Source organism: Drosophila teissieri, chromosome 3L (assembly GCF_016746235.2).
Source record: "Drosophila teissieri strain GT53w chromosome 3L, Prin_Dtei_1.1, whole genome shotgun sequence".
In the NCBI taxonomy this organism is placed as follows: domain Eukaryota; kingdom Metazoa; phylum Arthropoda; class Insecta; order Diptera; family Drosophilidae; genus Drosophila; species Drosophila teissieri.
In genome coordinates this window covers 23893433-23911026 of record NC_053031.1, presented here as the reverse complement: position 1 = coordinate 23911026, position 17594 = coordinate 23893433, and the positions used below count along the sequence as shown (strand labels likewise).

The 17594-nt window shown below is 40.8% G+C and overlaps 1 protein-coding gene across 1 annotated transcript in view; it reads left to right on the top strand.

Moving 5' to 3' along the window:
- Nucleotides 1–14483, top strand: part of LOC122618022 — a 28993-nt gene extending 14510 nt beyond the window's left edge. Inside the window, exons 3-6 of the mRNA XM_043794144.1 lie at nucleotides 10508–11679; nucleotides 11731–13222; nucleotides 13283–13642; nucleotides 13736–14483. Of these exons, the coding sequence (XP_043650079.1) occupies nucleotides 10508–11679; nucleotides 11731–13222; nucleotides 13283–13642; nucleotides 13736–14483 (3772 nt within the window). The remainder of the gene's footprint in view (nucleotides 1–10507; nucleotides 11680–11730; nucleotides 13223–13282; nucleotides 13643–13735) is intronic.
- The last annotated feature ends 3111 nt before the right edge of the window (nucleotides 14484–17594 follow it).

Here is a 17594-nt window from a genome sequence, read left to right as displayed (position 1 = left end):
GCACCACATGTTTTGAATATTTGAATGTGGTATTTGGGAATGCTTCTATTTGTGAATGTTGAATATATGCTAGGATTGGAAGTATGCAATGTATTGCGTTGACGACTCCAGCATTCACCACATCTTTAATGGTGTTTATAAGGTTTTCCCGGTCGTGCCTCATTTTGTTTTTAAAGAGAATAAGGTTATTCACTGAAGAATTTGTACCCTCTTCTATAATGACCTGATTCCTGAAACAATTAATTGGCTTGTCCGTTGTGTCGATGGTCAGTGATTCTTCGCTATGAATTGTGTCTGCGTCCGACTCGTATGTGTCTTCACAAACCCTTTTGCTTTGGCGAGATAATGCGTCTGACTCGTATGTGTCTTCAAATGCGTTTACGTTCTGACGAGATAACCCATCTGCTACGAGGTTTTCTTTTCCTGGCGTGTAAATAAGCTTCTCCCCATAGTCTTCGATAATCCCATTCCAACGTTTTAGCTTCGCATTAGGATTTTTGTCCGAGATGGCGAAAGTGAGTGGTCGGTGTAGACGCGCAATTCTTATGTAATTACGAAGGGTGTTTACGCGCCCAAACTATGGCGAGAAGCTCTCGCTCGTTGGTTGCAAAATTTCGTTATCACGCAGCGTGCGCGATATCATTGCAATTGAAAGCTTGTCTTTAGATAATACGGCTCCAAGTCCGTACCCAGATGCATGCGTCGTTAAGTCGAACGGTTTTTTAAAGTCTGGGTATGAAAGAAGAACGTCTTCTGATGCCAGTATTTCTCTTAGCCTCTTAAATGTAGTTTTTTGTTCTTCAGTCATATTTATATTAATTTTTTTTTACTGATACTTGCTTGTTTTCCCGTTTTCGCCTTTAAGGATTCCCGTTAGGGGCCTACGATTGACGCGAAGTTTTCGATAAAACACTTGTAGTAACTTGCTAAACCCAGAAAAGATCTGAGGTCAAAAAGAGTTTTTGGCACGGGGAACTCATTTTCACCTTTTCAGGTGAGGTCGAAATCGAAGGAATAGGGTTCAACCAAAGACATTAGAATAACAAGATGCGTAACGGCCATACATTGGTTTTGCACTATGCAGCCACTTTTTTGGCTCTCTTTTTTGCTCTCTTTTCGCTCGACTAAAATTGAGAGCGTAAAAATCTAAAAATAGAATTGTCTTGCTTGTTTGAGTAAAAACATTAAAGGAGATAGTGTGTATGTGTGCGTGCTTCTGCTAGAAGACGATTTTCAGGCCGAAATCAATTTTGATCTATGGTTTGGTCTTATGGTTTGAAAGAAGTTTTTTTAATATTCGTTTGATAAAATCGCTTTTTTAAAAACAACAAAATAAAATATAAGAACATAATTTAACTGAATCTTATTTGCATTTTAAATACTGAAAATGGATAATTTTCATACTAGTAATTTGACTAAATAACTATAATAAATAATTAAAACGTATACAAAGTAAATTATTATAACTACTGTAATTTAAAACAAAGAATTTCCAATAAAAGAAATTACATTTCAACAATAAATATTTCATACAAATTTAAATACAAAATTCATATTAAAAAATGAATATATATAAAATAAATAAAAATATAGAATCTGTTTATTATAAAATTGATTTCTTGAAGCACGAAGTGCCGACATAAGCACCGAAGAATCATTGTCTGCTTATATTTTTCACACGTCGCACGCTGAATACTCTAATGACAATTATTCTTATATAAAGTCATATTTTAAATATTTTGATTGTTTCCTCCCCTTTGGGTTTTTATGAAATTGGGATTTTTTTTAATTGCCCCTAGGTTCGGACCCTGCTCATAGTTTATATGAATTTTGCAGTGATGGATTTCTCCACCCGAATGGTCGTTGAGTGTTTGGGTTGTTTTCTTCGTTATGCCTGGCAAAACTAGCCGCGAACACACTTCTATCATTGCTTGATTCGGAATCTTGGGCCAAGGCTAAGGCTGTTGGCAGATCCCGAGGCTGTGCCAGAAAAACAGCTACTTTCAGTGATTTTTTTAGACCTGACACGAACGCATGCAGCGCGTCGTTAGTCATTACGATTTTGTTTGTTAGAAGTGTTTATTTCTTTTCTACTTCATCGTAATACCTGAGTAACGGCAAATCCCCTTGCCTTGAAAGGCTCAGTTCCTGCTGAATTACATGTGTCGGGGTTTTGTCCGCATATGTAAAGTCGAGGCGCGCCAGTATGGCATCAAAGTTTAATACTGTATTAAATAAGGCTAATACAGCTGCCGCTGGCCCTCTTACTTTATTTCTGAGAATTGCGACAGGCTGATAATATCGGCTGCTGCCATTATAAGGCTCAAATACCTTGTAGGCCGCCTTTGCAGCCTGCCTCCAAGAAACGTAAGTTTCCTGTTTCCCTTCAAATTCCGGGACAGATTTTATTATATCTAGGGGCTCACAACAGTCCACTCCTGGTAGGATGGTCATTTCTTTGAATGCTTCCTCTTAAGTCGTGGTTTTTATACCCGTTACTCGTAGAGTAAAAGGGTATACTAGATTCGTTGAAAAGTATGTAACAGGCAGAAGGAAGCGTTTCCATATAAAGTATATATATTCATGATCAGGATCAATAGCCGAGTCGATCTGGCCATGTCCGTCCATCTGTCCGTCCGTCCGTCTGTCCGTCCGTATGAACGTCGGGATCTCATGAACTATAAAAGCTACAAAGTTGAGATTCAGCATGCAGACTCCAGACTGCGCAAGTTTGTCGATTCATGTTGCCACGTCCACTCTAACGCCCACAAACCACACAAAACTGCCACGCCTACACTTTTGAAAAATGTTTTCATATTTTTTTCATTTTTGTATTAATCTCGTAAATATATCGTTTTGCCAAAAAACTTTTTACCACGCCCACTCTAATGCCCACATACCGCCCAAAGCTGCCACGCCCACACTTTTGAACAATGTTTTGATATATTTTCATTTTTGTATTAGTCTTGTAAAGTTCTATCGATTTGCCAAAAAACTTTTTGACACGCCCACAAACCGCCAAAAACTGTCAAACAATCAATCTGTTTATTATAAAATTGATTTCTTGAAGCACGAAGTGCCGACATAAGCACCGAAGAATCATTGTCTGCTTATATTTTTCACACGTCGCACGCTGAATACTCTAATGACAATTATTCTTATATAAAGTCATATTTTAAAATTATTATGCATTATTATGTACACAGATTGTTTTATTATCATTTCTGTGTTGAATTTGAATAATTGTTATGTTAAGGCAATGCAAGACTAGAGTTTTTAAGTGGTGTCAATTTATAAATAATAATATAGATTTAAAGTCTAAGAACTTCTAGGATCAAGGGCATATTTTGTAATTTTTACAATGCATGTGTGCATAAAAACAGTGGTCAGCTGTCACTGTATGCGAACAAGAGAGCTGCTGGCTCTAAAGCTCTCCGCTCTGTGGCTTTTAAACAAAATTTCGAGAGAGCCAACACGAAAAAATAGTGTGCAAAAAAATCGTATGGCGTTACGCATCTTGTTATTCTAATGTCTTTGGTTCAACTTTCTAAGGTCGATAACCAACCGTTTCTTTTTTACCCCGTTTTGGTCAAATCTCTTTTTGTCTACAACCCTTTTTGTGTTCATGTGCCACCTGGTTATATTCTTCCTCTTCTGACCTCTGTTCTGGCATATAGCTAATTCTTTGTTCAGTCCGTGTGGACTGGCCCCTTTGCCAAGTAGCAGGCTGCCTGGACCGAGATGAGTTATCAACCTCCAATGGTTCGGGTGGGGGCGGCTGGCTCTGGGTGTTTCCCACATACGCACGAGACTGCTGCCTAAGCGAGCCGGTTTGATTGTTTCCTCCCCTTTGGGTTTTTATGAAATTGGGATTTTTTTAATTGCCCCTAGGTTCGGACCCTGCTCATAGTTTATATGAATTTTGCTGTGATGGATTTCTCTACCCGAATGGTCGTTGAGTGTTTGGGTTGTTTTCTTCGTTATGCCTGGCGAAACTAGCCGCGAACACACTTCTATCATTGCTTGATTCGGAATCTTGGGCCAAGGCTAAGGCTGTTGGCAGATCCCGAGGCTGTGCCAGAAAAACAGCTACTTTCAGTGATTTTTTTAGACCTGACACGAACGCATGCAGCGCGTCGTTAGTCATTACGATTTTGTTTGTTAGAAGTGTTTATTTCTTTTCTACTTCATCGTAATACCTGAGTAACGGCAAATCCCCTTGCCTTGAAAGGCTCAGTTCCTGCTGAATTACATGTGTCGGGGTTTTGTCCGCATATGTAAAGTCGAGGCGCGCCAGTATGGCATCAAAGTTTAATACTGTATTAAATAAGGCTAATACAGCTGCCGCTGGCCCTCTTACTTTATTTCTGAGAATTGCGACAGCCTGATAATATCGGCTGCTGCCATTATAAGGCTCAAATACCTTGTAGGCCGCCTTTGCAGCCTGCCTCCAAGAAACGTAAGTTTCCTGTTTCCCTTCAAATTCCGGGACAGATTTTATTATATCTAGGGGCTCACAACAGTCCACTCCTGGTAGGATGGTCATTTCTTTGAATGCTTCCTCTTAAGTCGTGGTTTTTATACCCGTTACTCGTAGAGTAAAAGGGTATACTAGATTCGTTGAAAAGTATGTAACAGGCAGAAGGAAGCGTTTCCATATAAAGTATATATATTCATGATCAGGATCAATAGCCGAGTCGATCTGGCCATGTCCGTCCATCTGTCCGTCCGTCCGTCTGTCCGTCCGTATGAACGTCGGGATCTCAGGAACTATAAAAGCTACAAAGTTGAGATTCAGCATGCAGACTCCAGACTGCGCAAGTTTGTCGATTCATGTTGCCACGTCCACTCTAACGCCCACAAACCACACAAAACTGCCACGCCTACACTTTTGAAAAATGTTTTCATATTTTTTTCATTTTTGTATTAATCTCGTAAATATATCGTTTTGCCAAAAAACTTTTTACCACGCCCACTCTAATGCCCACATACCGCCCAAAGCTGCCACGCCCACACTTTTGAACAATGTTTTGATATATTTTCATTTTTGTATTAGTCTTGTAAAGTTCTATCGATTTGCCAAAAAACTTTTTGACACGCCCACAAACCGCCAAAAACTGTCAGTGTGGAAGACTCTCCTGCGCACTTCCACCATCTGAGTAACGGGTATCAGATAGTCAGCGAATTCGACTATAGCGTTCTCTCTTGTTTTATACTTCTGTTGACAATAGGCGGTCTATTGCTGGTGCGAATTGGTAATTCAAATATGTTTTGGAATATCAATAAGGCATTTTAAATTATTTTCTTTGTATTTAATTGATATATGAATATTGAGGTTTTCCAAGGCTTGGGGATACAAGTTTTCAGTTTGTTTGAAATTAGGTTCTTGGTTGGTGTTATATGTCTCATCTGTATTAACCAGCTGTGGCAGTTTACTGTTTGGGAACTTTGGTTGTTTTCGTTAGTTTGATGGTGCTACTCCAGATGATAGTCCGTATGGTCGTAGGTTGGATCGTAAAAAAAGTGATAAGGAATGTATTGCTGATAAGCAGCGCTCTCTTGATATAACGATTCAACCAATGCATCCTAGGCTGTCCACTGTTAGATGGTCTTAATTGCTCTATTGGTTGGTTGAGCACGTGATTGTTGATTTTGATATTGGGATTGTTGTCTATACCAAATGCATTGTATCGATGGATGTAAATAACTGATTGAGGTCTAAAGTTTGCATGTCAGCTTGGTTAACAGTTATTGTTTGTATTAGGGTATTGGATGACGATATGGCGATATTTAGTAATGTTTGATAAACTTGTGGGACTGGATATGGATTATTATTTAGTGGTGTTTATTTGTGGGCTGTATTTGGCACTGGTGATTTATATTGTAGGAAACGTGTTAAATGTTTTCTGATGTTGCTAATAACAACATGATTAAATGCATATCAGAAATATTTTGGTTTTGGGTAGTTGTACTTGTACGATTTATTTATATATTATTTTTTGGTATGTTGCGGTTTTTTATACCCGTTACTCGTAGAGTAAAAGGGTATACAAGATTCGTTGAAAAGTATGTAACAGGCAGAAGGAAGTGTTTCCGACCATATAAAGTATATATATTCTTGATCAGGATCAATAGCCGAGTCAATCTGGCCATGTCCGTCTGTCCGTCCGTCTGTTCGTCTTTCCGTCCGTATGAACGTCGAGATCTCAAAAACTATTAAAGCCAGAAAGTTGAGATACAGCATGCAGAGTCCAGAGACATAGACGCAGCGCAAGTTTGTCGATTCATGTTGCCACGCCCGTTAAACCGCAAAAAACTGCCACGCCCACACTTTTGAAAAATGTTTTGATATTTTTTCATAGTTTTTATAGTCTTGCAAATTTCTCTAGATTTGCCAAAAAAAAAATTTGCCACGCCCACTCTAACGCCCACAAACCGCAAAAAACTGCCACGCCGACACTTTTGGAAAATGTTTTGATATTTTTTCAAAGTTTTATTAGTCTTGCAAATTTCTCTCGATTTGCCAAATAAATATTTGCCACGCCCTCTCTAACGCCCACAAACCGCAAAAAACTGCCACGCCCACACTTCTAAAAATTGTTGTCATATTTATTCATAGTTTTATTAGTCGTGCAAATTTCAATTTTTTTGCCAAATAAATATTTTCCACGCCCACTATAACGCCCACAAACCGCAAAAAACTTTTTTCATAGTTTTATTAGTCTTGCAAATTTCTCTCGAATTGCCAAAAAACTTTTTACCACGCCCACTCTAACGCCCACAGACTCCCCAAAACACCATTACATTACATGTTTTTAAGAATGTAAGATTTCAAGGAGTTAGCCAGCCGATGACGTAATAGATCAGTGCAGCGACTTTTTGGCAGACGCTAACAATATTCAAAACTGCAAAAATGCTTCAAAGGTTATTTCGTGCACAAATAAAATATTCGTATTATTAAGTACACCCTTTGAAATATTATTGTTCTGCCCCCACGAAATAAGCCCAATATCAATATCTGTTTAAATATTATCTTATTATATAATTTTGATCGGAGCCACGCTTTATCTGAGTAGCTGATATATCTAAGTAGCTGATATATGATGATAAATAAATGAAATCATATGTTGTTTTGCTTTTCTTTTCTACTTCTCAATAATTCAATATATATTGATCTAGTGTTGCAAAGAATTTTAGTGTTAAATCTCGCTCTTAGCTTCTCTCTCTTAGAGCGCTTTTTCACGTTTTTCACAAGTGCGTGGCAGGCTAATGTTAAAGAGAAAGAGACGTCTCTATTGACACTTTGAAAGGAGTAGCATGTTCTATGACGTCAGAGACAGCCAGCCGATGACGTAATAGATCGCTGCAGCGACTTTTTGGCAGACGCTAACAATATTCATTCATGAGTATCTGATATATCTAAGTAGCTGAAATATGATGATAAATAAATTAAATCATATGTTGTTTTGCTTTTCTTTCCCACTTCTCAATAATTCAATATATATTATTCTAGTGTTGCAAAGAATTTTAGTGTTAAATCTCGCTCTTAGCTTCTCTCTCTCTTAGAGCGCTTTTCCACGTTTTTACAAGTGCGTGGCAGGTTAATGTTAGAGAGAGATAGACGTCTTTTTTGACACTTTGAAAATAGAAATCGATGGGCACTCTTTATAAAGAGCGAAACTCGGTTTTTGAAAAAACATAATATTATCAAAATGTGCCATTTTCCAGCATATATGCTGGCATTAAAAGACCATCTTCAGAAAGTTACACAACCATAGTTAGATCTGAACTCAGGAATGTAGATAGACGAGGTTGTCGAACTGATAAGTTATTCTTCAATTATAAGAAGTTGGAATTAATAAAAATTCGAAATAATATTTCAACTTGCTTACGTAAGCGGAGTGCCTCCAGTGCCATAACAGCTGCTAACGTCCTAAATGAAGATTTTATGGGCAACCTCATTTGTCATGATGAGGGATATAGGATCCTTAGGGACATTCGCACGTCTCCTGCTCACTGGGAAGATGAGAAGAAAAAGGTCATGGCCATGATTCGCCAATTTGGGCTGCCAACTTTTTTCATAACTTTATCGGCCGCTGAAACTAGGTGGCCAGAGCTGCTAGTACTGCTCCAGCGCAATGTAGATAGGGTTAATATAAGAAGAAGCTTCAAATTTGCAGTTTAGGGAAAAGGCGCGCCTTATAAGAACAGACCCAGTGACGTGCGCTAGATATTTTGATTACAGATATAGAGAAGTTTTAAAACTTATGAAAAAGCCAGGGGGTGTCTTTGGAAGTAATTTCGTTACTACCTATTACTGGCGAGTTAAGTTTCAACAGAGAGGTTCGCCTCATATTAACGGCATGTTTTGGCTGAAAGATGCCCCTAAAGTGGATTTAAACAATGTAGAGTCTAAACGTACTGTAAAAGCCTTCATTGATCAGTTTGTAACTGTGGATGTTACAAACCCAGATTTGGCTCCGTATATTGAATACCAAAAGCATAAGCACGGGCATTCGTGTTTTAAAAAAGTGCGGGGACAACCTATTTGTCGTTTCGGTATTCCATACCCTCCAATGCCCCAGACGGGGGCAGACAGAGCATTGCTCTTAGATAATGTTAAATCTAAATGTAAGAACTCGCTCTTAGCATACGGTGCTTTCCCGCGCTTTTCTTGAAAAAGTAAATAGTAAAAGAAAGTAAAGAAGAAGGAAGTCAGTCGAAGACTAAATTTGCGTATTACAACATCTTTTTAGAGCCGAGTTCGATTTTTAATTGATTTTTCCAGTTTTTAACGTTTTTTTGTCAAGCAATAAGTGTGAAGCTTAATTTTTAACGTGAAGATTCAATTTTTGGATAAAAAGTGGCATACATTAACATAAAATTATATTTTTAAATTACAACGCGGTCGTGAGTGCTGTTGCTGCATCGATTGACGTCGCTGCCGTTTGGCCCGCTGCTGTCTCGTCGCTGCGCTCATTGCTAAGTATCAAATTTGTAGTTGACTTTTCTTTATATTTATATCGCCCACGCTTTTCTACCCATATTAATATAAGAACTGAGCCTTTTTAAAGGCTTATTCTTATATTTTTATCCATATACGTATTCAGCGTATATAAACTTAATAGTACTAAAAGTGTAAGTCCTTTTAAAGACTTGCACTTATAATACTATTAATATTATACTTTATTATTATACTATATAAGTATACTATATTGAAATAATAATAATTTAAGTCTTAAGTTTTTTTAAAGACTTCTTAACTTATTATTATTTCTTTTTTTCACATTTTATCTTAATATATTCTATACATTTTCCCATTAATATAATTATAAGCATTTTTAATAGCTTACTTTTATATTTATATTCATATACGTACTTAGCGTATATTATCTTAATAGTACTGTTTGGGAACGAGACACCCTGTATGCGCGAACAAGTCACCCTTTATCTTTGTTTACATCTGCAGCTTCCGCGGAGCTTATCAGCGGAATCAATGCAAGCATCGCACCGCTGTAATTGTCCGCGAGCTTGCCCAGTACTTATCCAAACTTCTAACTCCCTTCTAACTGTAACTTGTTTACATCTTATGCTAGTTGAATCGTATGGCGTGAGTACAGCCAAAGCTTAAATCAGTCACATTTTTGATCTGCAAGCAAACGTACGCATCGGTGTCGAACTAATTTATATTAAGTGTCGGAAATTAACCAATAAATCAAACTAAACAATAACACTGGCGAGTTTATTTATGAACATAAAAAATTGGTCCTTCGAGCCGGATTACCGGAACTGCGTTTCTTTCGGGCATTTGATTTTGATTATTGGCCTTTTGGCAAACGGTGATCTATAGATTCCTACATCGTATAGAATCGTTCCCTTCTTTCGACCACCATGCGGAGTGTGATTCAACAACGGGGCTTCTGCAAAAGCCACATTACTCGTGCGCATAATAATGCCTTAAAATTTATTGATGACATTCATTCAGTGCAAACAATAGTTGTCCGCCTGGCGCAACTACAGGAAAATTATTTGCGGTTCGTACGGCTCTCGGAAGAGCTGTATGCATTTAAATCGGAAGCCGATTGGGAGAACCCTGACGAGGATTTTGACGCATATGAGGACAAACATTATGCTACACACGCTATTCTCAGCAATACTTTGGAGGAGTTGAGACGGGATGTCACCTCAAACAGTGTTGATGCCACAGTTCAAGCCGCAGACACATCCCAGAGAAGTCATGTCGATTTTCAGTTCCAGCGAATTAAACTTCCGACTTTTTCTGGAAATTATGAGGACTGGAAACATTTTTCGGACATGGATCGATTGCTTCCAATTCGAGCCTGACGGATTGCCAACGATTTCATTATTTAAAATCGTACCTTGCCGGAGACGCGCTTGCATTAGTTAAACATATTCCAGTTACTAATGACAACTATCGGGAAGCATGGGATCGGCTGGAACAGCGATATAACAAACAATCGCTGATTATTCGATCGTTCTTAAACAGTTTCATGAGCCTTCCGAGTGCTATAAATTCAAATATCGGCACAGTGCGGAAAATTGCCGATTGTGCAGACGAAGTTATTCGTGGTCTACGAGCTCTTAATTGCGAAGAGAGGGATCCCTGGCTAATTTTCATTTTACTTTCAAAATTAGATAGCGATACCCGCCAAGCCTGGGCTCAGTGCGCAGAATCCGAGGAAAAAGGTGTGACCATCAACCGATTCCTGAAATTTCTCACATCACGCTGCGATACGTTGGAGGCTTTTAACTTAATTGGATCAACCCAAGCTCGACGCGCAGCTACAACGCACCACGCAGACACGCATCCAAGACGGGAAGAGCCGAAGTGCACATCGTGCCAGCAGAATCACCAACTGTTTAAGTGTCCTCAATTCATCGCACTCGACATTGCATCTCGCCGAGACTTCCTCAAATCAAGAAAGCTCTGTTTCAATTGCCTCAGCCCGGCTCATATGGTGGGCAACTGTACATCGAGGCATACTTGTCGGATCTGCCGCCGCAAGCATCATACTTTGGTTCATGGCTCGTCGCAGCCAATTCAAAATGGCAACAACATTGACACAGCAAGTGTTGACAGCCGCGATCGACCAGCAGTCTCACATGCGGGATCTACAATTGGCCACAATAAACCGCTAGCTCGAGAAGGTCATCGCTTGGGAAGCGAGACTCCCGCGGAAAACAACTTTACGCATCATACTCTGGAGAATATTCCGGCGGCTGGTTCTCAGACTCTGTTGTCAACCATCCTTGCTGACGTCATCGACGCCTGGGGAAACACTACAACCTGCAGGCTGCTCCTGGACACTGGATCTACAATAACCTTGGCATCGGAATCATTTGTTCAGCGAATAGGCGTGCGTCGAACGCACGCACGGATTTCTATTCTCGGTCTCGCCGCCAACAGCGCGGGCGTTACCCGAGGACGCGCACATATCAAGCTGCGCTCTCGTCATTCGGGCCAAACTGTCGAATTGGTCTCGTTCATTCTCAACTCGCTGATGTCATCACTTCCTGCCCAAGTTATTGACACCTCATCCTCTACGTGGAGGCAAGTCTGCGAGCTTCCTTTGGCAGACCCAACGTTCTGCACAATCGATGTCATTGTTGGATCGGATCAACTTTGGTCTCTATACACAGGAGATCGGAAACACTTTGGTAACGACTTTCCTATCGCTCTCCATACTGTATTTGGTTGGATTCTTGCAGGCTCTTACTCTGCATTCGATGATCAACCTACTTCTGCAGTTACTCATCACGCGGACCTAGACACGATGGTTCGTTCATTCATGGAGATGGACAGCATTCAGCCTAACCAGGCTCTCCTGAACGCCAGCGATCCCACAGAGCGTCATTTTGCTGCCACACACAAGCGCTCGACGGACGGGGTGTACGTCGTCGAGTATCCCTTCAAGGAGAAGGCACCGCCTATTGATTCGACCTTGCCACAGGCCATCAATCGCTTCTTCTCGCTGGAACGCAAATTTCTTCGGTATCCAGAATTGAAGCAGCAGTACGAAGCTTTCCTGGACGACTACTTGCAACGTGGACATATGGAACAACTGACCTCGGCTCAGGTTGAGGAGTCCCCAGACACCTGCTTCTATTTGCCGCGCCACGCTGTCATCAAACTGGACAGTCTGACTAAAAAATGTCGTGTAGTTTTTGATGGATCAGGAAATGACAGCTCTGGAGTATCGCTCAATGACAGACTACATATTGGTCCACCGATTCAACGCGATCTTCTTGGCGTTTGTCTACGCTTCCGGCAGCACCAATATGTTTTATGCGCGGATGTCGAAAAGATGTTTCGAGGCATTAAAATCTTTAAGCCACACACCAATTTTCAGCGCATTGTTTGGCGCAAGACTGAGAATGAACCTCTGCTTCATTTTCGCCTGCTGACGGTTACCTACGGATTGGCACCGTCACCATTTCTGGCTGTTCGAGTTCTAAAGCAACTTGCCGACGATCATGGCCATGAATACCCTGCAGCAGCTCACGCTCTTCTGCACGATGCCTATGTGGACGATATTCCTACAGGCGCCAACACATTCGAGGAGCTTATGATTCTCAAGGACGAGCTTATAGCCCTCTTAGATAAGGGAAAATTCAAGCTACGCAAATGGAGTTCTTATAGTTGGCGTCTTCTGAAATCAATACCAGAAGATAGATGTTTTGAACCTATCCAGCTCCTCAACAAATCAGCTGTGGATTCACCTGTCAAAGTTCTTGGTATCCAATGGAACCCTGGGAAGGACGTTCTGTATCTCAACCTAAAGGGATGCGATGCGACCATTTCTCCGACGAAAAGAGAACTCTTGTCTCAGCTATCAAGAATTTATGATCCGCTTGGACTGGTAGCGCCGGTCACAGTTCTACTCAAGCTAATCTTCAAAGAAAGCTGGACAAGTGTCCTGCAGTGGGACGACCCCATTCCTGAAAGTCTACGTACGCGCTGGAGAGCCTTAGTAGAGGATTTGCCAGCACTTACGCAATGCCAAGTACCACGGTATATTGCGTCACCATTTGGAGATGTTCAACTACACGGATTCGCCGACGCATCCTCGCACGCCTACGGTGCGGTAGTTTACGCTCGAGTTGCAGTTGGATGCAGCTTTCAAGTAACTCTGGTTGCCGCCAAAACACGGGTGGCCCCGATCAAGCCCGTATCAATTCCACGTTTGGAGCTCAACGCTGCGTTACTTCTATCTCGATTGCTTTCTATTGTCAAAACATCACTAACAATTCCTCTTTTCAGCACAAGCTGCTGGACAGATTCAGAAATTGTGCTACACTGGCTTTCAGCTCCCCCTCGACGGTGGAACACCTACGTCTGCAACCGAACTTCTGAGATATTGAGCGACTTTCCCCGTAGCTGCTGGAACCATGTTCGCACGGAAGACAATCCTGCTGATTGTGCTTCCCGAGGACTTCATCCGTCAAAGCTTCTGGAGCATCGGCTGTGGTGGAAAGGTCCGTCCTGGCTGGCCACACCCACCTCTGAGTGGCCACCTTCTACAAGCAAGTTCAGCGTATCTTCAAGTTTCGATGTCAACACCGAAGAACGAGCCATAAAGCCCACGACTCTACATAACTTTCCTGATGAAAGTATACACGAGTTACTCATCCACAAATTCTCAACCTGGACGCGTCTTATAAGGGTATCTAGCTAATGTCATCGCTTTATTCACACTCTTCGATCTCATCATAGGAATTCGGCACCATTCCTTACGTCTGAAGAGTTGCTAGACGCACAGCGCCGACTTATTCGACATGTGCAACAAAAATCCTTTGCCAGAGAATATGCGCAGCTAGAGAATCGACGCCAGCTTAACGCTAAATCGCATCTTATCCGGTTTTCTCCGTTTCTGGATGATTATGGAGTAATGCGAGTCGGTGGGAGAATCGAGCAATCTACACTCAACTACAACGCCAAGCACCCGATTCTGATACCCAAAGATACACCACTAGCTGGACTGCTGGTTCGACATTTTCATGTCTCCTATCTGCACACTGGAGTTGCTGCAACGTTCACCAATCTTCGTCAGCAGTACTGGATTCTGGGAGCCCGCAATCTCGTCAGAAAGGCAGTCTTCCAATGCAAATCCTGTTTTCTTCAACGAAAGGGCACAAGCAACCAGATCATGGGAGAGCTACCAATTCCTCGAGTTCAAGATAGCCGCTGCTTTCAACACACAGGGCTGGACTGCGCTGGACCGATCGCAATCAAGGAATCAAAAGGAAGAACTCCACGCATCGGAAAGGCATGGTTTTCTATTTTCATGTGCCTCACTACAAAGGCACTTCACATCGAGGTTGTTAGTGAGCTAACTACACAGGCTTTCATCGCAGCCTGTGTGAATTTCAACGATTCATTGCCCGCCGAGCGAAGCCTACTGACCTGTATTCGGACAACGGAACTACATTTCATGGAGGCAAGCGAACGTTGGATGACATGAGACGTCTGGCCATTCAACAAGCCAAAGATGAGGAACTAGCAGGATTCTTTGCCAATGAAGGGATTTCTTGGCACTTTATACCCCCGTCTGCTCCCCATTTTGGAGGGATGTGGGAAGCTGGAGTTCGCTCAATTAAACTCCATATGAAACGGATACTTGGATCAAAGGCTTTAACGTTTGAGGAGCTCTCTACTGTCCTGACCCAAATTGAAGCTATCCTGAATTCACGCCCGCTGTGCCCAACTGGGGATAATTCTTTGGATCCACTGACGCCTGCTCATTTTTTGACTGGATCTCCGTATACTGCGTTGCCTGAACCCTGTCGTCTGGATATGCAAGTCAATCGATTGGAGAGGTGGAATCAGCTGCAAGCCATGGTTCAAGGCTTTTGGAAAAGGTGGCATATGGAATACCTGACATCTCTTCATGAGCGGACAAAGTGGCATCTGGAAACCGAGAATCTGAAGATCGACACACTGGTAGTACTCAAGGAGCCCAATCTACCGCCCTCTAAATGGATTCTTGGCCGCATCACCGCAGTGCACGCAGGAATCGACGACAAGGTCCGAGTCGTTACAGTGAAGACTGCTAACGGATTATACAAACGCCCAATTGCCAAAATCGCTGTACTGCCTCTCTGCTGAACAACCGTTCAGGGGGGCCGGTATGTTTGGGAACGAGACACCCTGTATGCGCGAACAAGTCACCCTTTATCTTTGTTTACATCTGCAGCTTCAGCGGAGCTTATCAGCGGAATCAATGCAAGCATCGCACCGCTGTAATTGTCCGCGAGCTTGCCCAGTACTTTTCCAAACTTCTAACTCCCTTCTAACTGTAACTTGTTTACATCTTATGCTAGTTGAATCGTATGGCGTGAGTACAGCCAAAGCTTAAATCAGTCACATTTTTGATCTGCAAGCAAACGTACGCATCGGTGTCGAACTAATTAATATTAAGTGTCGGAAATTAACCAATATATCAAACTAAACAGTAACACTGGCGAGTTTATTTATGAACAAGTACTAAAAGTTGAAGTCTTTTTAAAGACTTGTACTTATAATACTATTAATTTTGTTAGGTTGGTTTTAATAATAATAATTTAAGCTTAAGTCTTTTTATAGACTTTTTCTTAACTTTATATTATTTCCCTTTTTTTCGCAGTTAATTAATAAAAATAAAAGAATTATTCTTTTTAAAAGAATAATTTTTATATTTTTTATATTTTTATACATACATATTTTACATATTTATACGAATTTGTTTAATAGTGCTGCAAGCGTTAGTCTTTATAAAGACTTAAACTTCTAATACTATTAATTAAATTATATTAATATTTAAAATAATAATATAAGCTTGAGTATTTTTAAATACTTATTCCTATAATATTATTTTTCTATTAAGTATTTTTTCTGTGTTCAATAAATAATAATTTCTAAATATTTAATATATATATTTATAAATATTTTATTAAGTCGTGTATATAATTCTTAGAAATGCCTAGTCTAAATAGACCCACTGCTTCTCAACGTGCTAGAACGCAGTTGTTGAGAAATAGGATAAATAGGGAAAATGAGGGATATGCAGAGGTGGAGAGAGTGGCAAATGCAGTATATCAGCGTAGGCGAAGGGAAGATTCGTTAGTCAGGAATGCAGAACAGGGCGTCAATACAGTGTCGCGAAGGTCGAGACGCTTGACTCGTCCTGTTCGTGCGATTGAGCAAGAATCTAATTCTCAGTTTCGTTCACTTCGAAGTCAGGAGATTAGACTTGATATAGCTCAGGAAAATAGGACTATTAGAATCAGACCTATTAAAATAGAAGCTCACATAGCTACATTCAATAGGAATGTTAAGCTTGGCCCAGATCAGATTTGCTTTTGTTGCAAAGGATTGTGGTTCCCCAAGCAAATAAGTAAGCTTTCTAGGTCTTATTTGGAAGAACATTGCGAGTTCAGGGAAGAGATATACCAAAATGCAAGACATCTTGCTTTCACTGGTAATCTTTTCAAGTTTTGCAAAACTTGTCACAGCAACATTAAAGCCGGCCGAAAGCCCAAAGGGGCCATGTCAAATGGTTTAGATTTCCCAGAAATTCATAACTCTTTGAGGGGCCTAACTCCCTTGGAAGAACGACTGATTTCACCTCGCCTTCCATTTATGATAATTAAGTCAATAGGTCACGAGCGTCAAAGTGCTATTAAAGGAGCAGTTGTGAATGTCCCTATTCCAGTAAGCAATATCGTGACGTCTCTTCCATGAGCTTTCAATGAGGCAGAGGTAATTCAGCTCCACCTCAAACGAAGAATGGAATACGGACATGATTTCATGGCAGAAACCATACGGCCTGCAAAAATTGCTGACGCTATTAGGTATTTAGTTAAAACAGAGCTTTATAGAAATCACAATGTGTCAGTTAACGAGCAGTGGATCTCTGACTTCACATCCGAAACTGTTCCATTCATAGCATCTCAAGCTGATGTAGCCTTTGTAGAGGGACAACTAGCCATCCAGCAGGAGGATGAAAATTCTGAGGCGCGTAGTTCTGATCAGAATACAGAAGCCGAAGAACTAAATCCTGGAGGACAAGAAACTTTGCTTGAGAATAACCAGACACATACTGTAGGAATGACGAGAATTACTATAGCTCCAGGTGAGGACCAAAAGCCTCTCGACGTAATTCTCGATGTGGATTCTGAAGAACTGGCATTCCCTAGCATATATGCTGGCATAAAAAGACCATCTTCAGAAAGCTACACAACCATAGTTAGATCTGAACTCAGGAATGTAGATAGACGAGGTTGTCGAACTGATAAGTTATTCTTCAATTATAAGAAGTTGGAATTAATAAAAATTCGAAATAATATTTCAACTTGCTTACGTAAGCGGAGTGCCTCCAGTGCCATAACAGCTGCTAACGTCCTAAATGAAGATTTTATGGGCAACCTCATTTGTCATGATGAGGGATATAGGATCCTTAGGGACATTCGCACGTCTCCTGCTCACTGGGAAGATGAGAAGAAAAAGGTCATGGCCATGATTCGCCAATTTGGGCTGCCAACTTTTTTCATAACTTTATCGGCCGTCGAAACAATGTAGATAGGGTTAATATAAG